The sequence below is a fragment of the Bos mutus genome, chromosome 20 (assembly GCF_027580195.1).
Source record: "Bos mutus isolate GX-2022 chromosome 20, NWIPB_WYAK_1.1, whole genome shotgun sequence".
Taxonomy (NCBI): Eukaryota; Metazoa; Chordata; class Mammalia; order Artiodactyla; family Bovidae; genus Bos; species Bos mutus.
The window spans coordinates 15967058-15975206 of NC_091636.1; the positions used below are offsets into that span (position 1 = coordinate 15967058).

At 46.2% G+C, this 8149-nt stretch overlaps 1 protein-coding gene across 2 annotated transcripts in view; it reads right to left on the reverse strand.

Moving 5' to 3' along the window:
* MIER3 (MIER family member 3) overlaps positions 1-2042 on the reverse strand; it is a 29526-nt gene extending 27484 nt beyond the window's left edge. For both annotated transcript variants that reach the window (XM_070357500.1, XM_070357499.1), the window contains exons 1-2: positions 1945-2042; positions 463-487 (exon numbers count right to left, since the gene is read on the reverse strand). In XM_070357500.1, coding sequence (XP_070213601.1) covers positions 463-487; positions 1945-1953 — 34 coding nt within the window. In that variant the 5' untranslated portion in view covers positions 1954-2042. The remainder of the gene's footprint in view (positions 1-462; positions 488-1944) is intronic.
* Positions 2043-8149: the final 6107 nt, after the last annotated feature.

The following is an 8149-nucleotide window of genomic DNA, read 5'->3' on the forward strand; positions in this document are numbered from 1 at the left end:
AAAATAAGGGGAGACGGGGGAGAAGTGATTAATATCAATATAAGCAACCCCAAAGTCCTGACAAATTAGAGAGACGAATTGTCAAAGAAATTAAAATCTAAACTGCTGAAGTTGGAGGAAAGTTTGGGATAGATGTGGGATTAATTGTTTCAGGCTTGGAGAAAAATTAAAAACAGGGTATGTGAGAATTAGATATATTACTTTAAAAGAACATGTCAGTTAGCAGCTTTGTAACAAAGTATTTTTTTCAACATGCAAGGAAAAAGAGAGAGGAATTATGAGACAGAATAGTTGTTCCTTCCTCAAACAACTTAATTACCAAAAAGAACACCGAAAGCTCTTAAAAACAAATGATGAAAAATTCGCAAAACAAATTTTTGTTGAAAGAACTGAGCAATAGATCTTTGGGACCCCATCACCACCCGCTGAGGCCCACTGAAAAGGTAAGAGAACAGAACAAACCTGGGCTCGAACTTCCAAAAGAAGCCTAGGAGAGAAAAGAAGACGTGCGGTTAGATCGCGAAGCCAGGGGAAGAGGCAGCGCCGGCAACAGGGCGCAGAGGAGGCGGAGCCCAGCGCTCCTCCGCAGCTGCCAAAAGTGCAAGACGTAGCTTCGCTCCACTCGCTCCTGGCCCCCTTCGGGCCCCTCTTGGCTGCCTCGCCTTCCTCCCCGAGTCCCCAGTGTACAAACTCGCAGACCCGGGACGAAGCCCGGTGTCTAACAGGCAACTCCAAGCCGCCCCTTGGAGCTCAGCAAGTTACAAAGCAGAGAAGCAGAACCCAGAACAGTCGGCTCGCAGCATCAGTCCCCCATATCCTAGCATTTCAGTAGTCCCCCGAATCCCACCGGCTCTCCACGGCCCCCAAACAACACCTCGCAAGGCAACACCCTTTCCTGGAAGGGACTCGCCCCCTGCATCGAGTCCACCCCCTTGGGGCCCGGTAGCCCCAACTCCGGGGCTGTCCTCTATCCCCGAGCGTAGGCCAGCTCGAAACCGGACACTGGCCCCCAAACCAAGAGCGTAAGCCCCCCATCCTCTCTCCCGCGTCTAGAGATGCGGATCCGCAGTCCCAGAGACAGTGGCATCCTCCCGGAGTATTTAGTCGCTCCCCGAGCCCAAGAGCGAGCTCCTCGACCTAGGGGGCTCCTGCCAAGGGGCTTCTGCTGCGCCACCCGCCCCCCATCCTCCCGCCCCAGCTCACTAGTCCCGGGGGACACGTCCAGGGCAGCTCCGCTCGCCCTGCCGACCCCCTTAAACGGAAGGAAAGTGGGGCTACCGAGAGCCCGTGGAGAGAGCGTCGAGGGTCTTGGTCCTCCCCGTTTACCCCCAGGGGCTCCCGCACCTCCAGGGCTGCGGGGCGGGGAATCTTGCCTCTACCGAAGCCCAGCGGCCGCGCATCCCGCTCGCCTCCGCGCCGGAGCAAAGTGGAGCGTGAGACTCCTTCAGCCCGCAGCCCGGACCCAAAGGGCCGGGGGCACAAAACACTCCTCCCGCAGGGCAGTGGCGCAGCCCGCTCCCCGCTTTGCGATCCGGCCGCGGGGGGGGGGGGGGGGGGCTCGGCCGGTTTCCACCCACCCCGGCCCCGGGAGGCGGCGCGGAGGCTCCAGCGGCCCGCGCAAGCTGCTCGGCGGCACGGCACGGCGGCGTCCCCCGACCGGGGCTCGCTGCCGCCGGCCGCCGCCTCCGGTCCGACCCCGTCGCCGGCCGGGTCGGGGCCGGAGCCGCCGCGGCCTAGTCCCGGAGGGAGACCGCTCCCGCGCCCGCTCCCGCCCCCCGGCCGGCCCCGCCGCCGCCCGTCGCCGCCTTGCGGCCCCACAACGCCACGCCGCCCCCCGCAGGGCCCTGGGAAAGGCTTGGGATCCCCCAAGCTGGCTTGGGGACCGCGGGAGACCGCCGGGCGCCCGTTCCAGCCCGGCCGCTCCTGCCCGGTTTCCCTGCTCACCTCCGCCATATTGGTACCTTTAGGGCGAACGAGCAGCGCCGAGCCCAGTCCCCGGATGGGGCGCCTGAGCCAATCGCAGCAGCCGCCGCCGCCGCCGCCGCCGCCGCGGTCCGCCCGGCACCCGCCCGGCGGCGGAGGCGGCTCGGCCCCTTATAGGGCAGGGCGGCCCGCGACACCCCCAGCCCGCTCGCAAGCCCACCCCGCCCGGCGCCCCTTGCCGCGCCCCGCGCCCGCTGCGGGCGCCTCGACCCGCACCAGCGCTCACCCGCCCTTCCCCTTTCGGCTGGAGTAAAGTTCCTGCCGAATTGGAGGCAGACGGGGGACGGATGGAAACGCTGGCGCGGGACAGACTCACGTCCAGTCAGTCGAGGCCCAAGAGCCGGTCGGGGCGTCTGCGGACCGACTGACAGACCCTCCGGTCTGGGTGGGCGTGGGGGAGATGAGCAAGAGACTTGCAGGGACAACTCGACAGACTTCCCTAAGTAAGGAGAGAGGAGATGATCGACGGCCGAGAGGAAGCCCTGTGGAAGGTGGACTGAAATTAATGGATTGATTGATGGACGTGAATAAGCCCAGAAAGAGAGGACAGCGACCAGGCATTTTGCGGTTTCCCCTAAGAGACCTGCAGAAATGGGAAGAGCTGATCAGCGTACACGGTGATCAGTGGAATAAACGGTGGAAGAGGTCATTTGCCAAACAGACTCTGGAAGATAGGGCAATAGGGCAAAGAAGTGATGGTGAATAGACTTCCACGATTCAGAGAAGAGGCTTATAAAATAAAAACTGCACGCGCGAAAAAAACAGAACAGTACTAGAGGTTGTTAATCACCAAATAGGTTGATTTGGGGATAGGGTTAATCCCGGACCGCCCCCCCCCCCGCCCCCAACAGGAATGACCCAGAGGTACACACTCCCTAGACCTGGGGAAGGGCAGAAATAGTCAGTCTATCAAGAGTCCTGAGCCCAGTCTTATGAACTCGACCTCCCACTTCCGTCCCAAAAGTTCAAACACTTGCTTAGGGTCAAATGGGAAGCTAGACCTGTGGGCACGTGGGTGGGTTAAGGATGGAAGACAAGGTTTAAGAGGTGTGCCTTCTCCTAAGCATACCTTATAGCAGTTTGGTCTTCATTGGGATGCCTAAGTAACTCCTGGCAGGTCAGTTTTCACGCAGAACAACTTTGAGCAAAGTACGCAAAAATACTCACCAGCTACTGGATGGTAGCCCACAAAGGTAAATCTTGCAAGAAGTTTGAGCCCACATTCCTAGTCGGTTTGGCACACAGTTCACTTGGCACACAGTTCACTTGGCACACAGTTGTCTTGACGCAGGAGACAGAAATAATGATATGTATGGAAACCAAAGTAAAAAAAAGATGATAATGTGGAAAAGAGAAGTCAACTGTAAGATCCTGGATAAGTGAGATGCAAACACAGAGAAGTATGGCAGGACCCTATGAAGGCTTGGACAAGAGTGTAATCTCTGACATCAGGGCCTTTCTAATCAACTTTTGCTGAAATACTAATATGAAAATATAGAGTTGAGGTTATCTGCTGTAATCTCACAAATTGAGAGACTTTTTAGAAGCTTCAACTTTCCTTTTTTTTTTTTGTCCGAACATGAAAGATCTAGGTTGTAATCTGGGGTTGCCTTCGATTCTCCCTTCCATTGCTGGAAAATAGATTACAGATAGGAGTGGAGAGGGTTACTTCCAACATTTTTAAGCAAGGCATCTCAAAATTAGAGTTATTCCACTGGTAAAAGTTATTTACTTATAGAAGTTTTAGGAGAAAAGTCACTTCAACCATTTCAAAACATCATAAAGACATGGAAAATTACACTTTCCCTACTGTGAAAGATATGGTTCGACCTTTTGTCCAGTCAAATAACTCAAAAACATCTGAACTTTGAAACCAGAGGGCTTGGCACACATTGTATGTTCTGTCCTCAATGAGGCATTTAGAGTTTTCAAAGTAAAAAATGGCTTGAAATTAAGTGCAAGTGATTAACTTTAGAAATGTGACAATGAGCACATCCCATGGACAGAGCCATTAAACAGTGCCCTGAGCTTTTGACCACAGGCCGAGCCACCATAGAATGGGGCTAAGATAGAGTCATGAAGTATCTCCAACAGCCTGCCTTGTCATACTTAACAATAAGAAGAAACGTTTTCTTCGTAGCAAAATGTGGCCCATCCAAACTATAAATCTGGCCTTAGGTTCCATTTTGCTATGTCTGTGAAATATACAGACTCACACACTTGCATAAACTTAGTAGTGTCTGCAGATTCTCTTTTTATTAAATTGTGAAGATTTTTGGTAGACACTTGTAATTTTGACTGCTTATATTCTCTTTATACTAGTACATAATTTATGTAGCCTATGTCCAAGGTATTAAATAAGGATTCATAGAAAGATAAGTGAAGTTAAATTAATTTGAAGTTTAAAGAAACAGAGCCACTTTCCACTCCTAATCCCCAGAGAAAAAGTTTACCACCAGTCTTACATAACATATTCCTTTTATGATAAAGTATGTAAAGTCTATTTGTACATGGATCTTTCATTCTTTTTGATGACATGACTTCCAGGAGTCAGTACAGATAAAAATTCCCCTTGTTCTAGAGAGTTGAAATAAAAAATTACTTTTTATTGTTGTCATTATTATACTGTCACTACACAACAGATAGCATATAGAAAGTAAGTCCTATACTGGATGCTGGGAACTATGGGATCACCGCAAAAGTCCTTGCAAAGCTTATAGTTTAACTGAGTAATTTTTATATGTGGTAGATGGGAACTAGAGCAAGGAAAACTCAAACCTGAAACCAGGGTATTTCCTAAGGAGAACCAAAATGTAATAGAGCCTCCAGCCATATTTAGAAATGAAATAAATCAAGAAAAGATTATAAATGTGTGGTCTGAGATGTCTTACAATAAATACATACAATAAAATAAGAAAATGTAAATACTGTATAAAAAATGAGGACCAGTGAAAATAATTAGCCTAGATTAGATGAACATTCAGAGAAGAAGTTAGAACAAGAATATATGCAAGAAATGAGGTGTGACTTGCAACATGAGAGTTAAGCCATGAATTTGGCTTAGAACTTTCTGGAGTCAAAGCAAAAACATAAATACAATAAGTTGCTTGTCCTTGAGATTCTTATTGTCCTTGAGAAGAAATGTACAAATTCTTCCATGGAAACAAAGCTTTTCAGAACCTTTAACGAAATGCCTTGCCTGAGCTACATAGCAATGTAAAGGGAAAATACCTCTACCAGATCCCCAAAGGGTACTAGTGGGGTTTACAACACTGTTTCTTGTAGTGACCATCCGTGAAAGTTGAGGGGACCCTATAAATGTATGACCTACTGAAAGCAGTTTTAATAGGGCCACGGTAATGCAATACAAATATTTAGCTTTCCACAGACTCCATCTATTAATAACCCAAGAGAAAATAATAGACTATCCAAACTTAAAGTCTCAATCTCAAGTGCCTATGCTAGTCAGGCAGGCGCAATGAATGAGTGAAGCTGAATACTGTGAAGATTAAAGTAGGGACAGCAGCAAACCCGGAGGAGGTAACCCTGCCCGAACAGAGCAGCAGCTAACTCAGTCTCAGCAGACTGGCTTCTGCCTTGTGAGAATGTGGGCCCAGTGTTCACAGGTGCTCTAAAACAGCTGGAAAACTGATTATGTGAATCTTCTGATTTTTAAATTTTATCAACTAATTTAAAAACCGTCCAACACAATGTAGGACAAATAAATGTTAAATAAATCATGTGAACTGTGAGCTTCCAGTTTGCAGACTTTTAGACTATCTCTTAACCTTACCTCTTAAGATGGCTTTGGATAAGATTAATACCAACAATTCAGGTCTCTATTACATCAGACTTCTTGCATTTTTCTAAATATATCCATTTATCATGTGTGAAACTCAAATATTTTTTGATGGATAGATAGAATGAATGACTACTCTCTGAGAAAGCTAATTGATTGTAGTAAGCTTTGCCTAAACAAAGATTGCGAACAGAAGGGAGATGGTCTATGTAGTAATTAAAAAAAAGAAAACAGCTTTCACAGAGATGAAAAAGAGAGAATGAATCCTCAGTTCACTACAAAGCAAAAGGAACCTGGTCCACTGACAGGAGAATCTACCGGACCCATGAGTCAAGGCTGTGCTTATAACAAGAAGATGTTTTCAGGCTAACATAGTTTTGTAAGGCAACCCAATTGTGAGATCTTATAACTCAGTATTGTCCCTTAAGGGACATTCTCAAAAGAATTTTGAAGAACTGTATCCCTTTTCACATATCCAAAAGTGTTAGTCTCTCAGTCATGTCCAACTCTTTGCCACCTGATGGACTGTAGCCCACCAAGCTCCTCTGTCCATGGGGATTTGCTAGGCAACAACACTGGAGCGGGTTGCCATTCCCTTTTCCAGGGGCACCTTTCTGACCCAGGGACCGAACCAGATATCCAAGTTGACATCTAATTTTTTCATTATAAATTTAAACAGTTGCGGGCTTCCTTGGTCATCCAGTGGTAAAGAATCTGCCTACCATTGCAGGAGATGTGAGTTCCGTCCCTGGTGTGGGAAAAGCCCACAGGCCGTGGAGCAGCTAAGCCTGTGCACCACTCCTGAGCATACACTCCAGGGCCCGCGCCACACCTACTGAGTCCACATGCTGAGCTTACTGAAGCCCACATGCCCTGGAGTCCGTGCTTCACAACAGGAGAAGCCTCTTGTTCACAGAATGAGAAGCCCACATACCGCAACTAGAGAGTAGCCCAGTCGCTGCTGCTGCTGCTGCTAAGTCGCTGCTAAGTCGCTTCAGTTGTGTCCGACTCTGTGTGACCCCACGGACAGCAGCCCACCAGGCTCCGCCATCCCTGGGATTCTCCAGGCAAGAACACTGGAGTGGGTTACCATTTCCTTCTCCAATGCATGAAAATGAAAAGTGAAAGTGAAGTTGCTCAGTCATGACCCCATGGACTGCAGCCCACCAGGCTCCTCTGTCCATGGATTTTCCAGGCAAGAGTACTGGACTGGGGTGCCATCGCCTTCTCCGAGCCCACTCGCTGCAACTAGAGAAAAGCCTGAACAGAAACAGACACAGCACAGCTATTAATAAATAAAATTATTCAAAAATCTCAATAGTTGCAAAGGATATTCTTTCCAACGTATTGTAATGGTAGTCATTTAAAAACAAAGCTATTATATAACACTATAAAATGTATGCAGTAGAATTTAAACACCATAGTAATTTTATATCTCCATCATTCTGTAAAAAAAGAACCTAATTCTTCTTTAACAATAGGAGATTTCACATGATTTTTCTTTCTCCTTCAACTCATATTCTCATTCTATTTCCTCCAAAAATTCTATTACAGTGTAGTATGCTTTATGCCTAAAAGTCTGTTGTGATCTGTAGTATCCTTCTCTGCCACAAAAATATCTCTATAAGTCAACACTCAAAATTAAGTAACTTTCCTCTAGATTATCAATACAACTATTATTAATTCACAATTGATCAAAACAATATGAATGTATTATAAATGTTGATTAAATTTTATTGAACAAAAATACAAATTATCTTGGAAATCAATATCTTAATGAGTTGAACCTTAAAAAAAATTTAGTTCATGTACCTATGGATAAGTATTTCTTAATGCTAGAATGAGAATAAAGAACAATCGCATTCTTTTTATTTGTGTAGAAGCAAGCTCTGAGAACCCATATTTATACAATAAGAAGATAGAATGGAAGAGTTTTATTATTAAGCCATCACTCAGTTCTTTGAACTTTTTAGTAACAGAGCATGCAATGATCTAGCAAACATTTGTAATGCTCTTACACTGGTATTTTGATTGTCTCCAGTTTTAATGAAAACAAAGAATTAAAAGCTACTTGACTTACAAAAGCATTTGTTTCCTAGCCCTTACAGTCCTGCACTATACTCACTTTAATTTTGATGAACACAAGAAAAGACTTTGCCAAGATTTATCAAATGACCCTTAATTGTAACAGTTTTATTGATTTTTTTTTCCACTTAGGAGCATCTGTTTAACCTAACACACTCAGAAAAGGGAGGTAAAATGGAAATATTCTTAATTCTAACACTTTCTTCTGAATACAGTATTTTAAATAAAACTTATTTATTTTTATTGTGTTATGTGTTTTAAATATATTTTTGTTAAAAACCT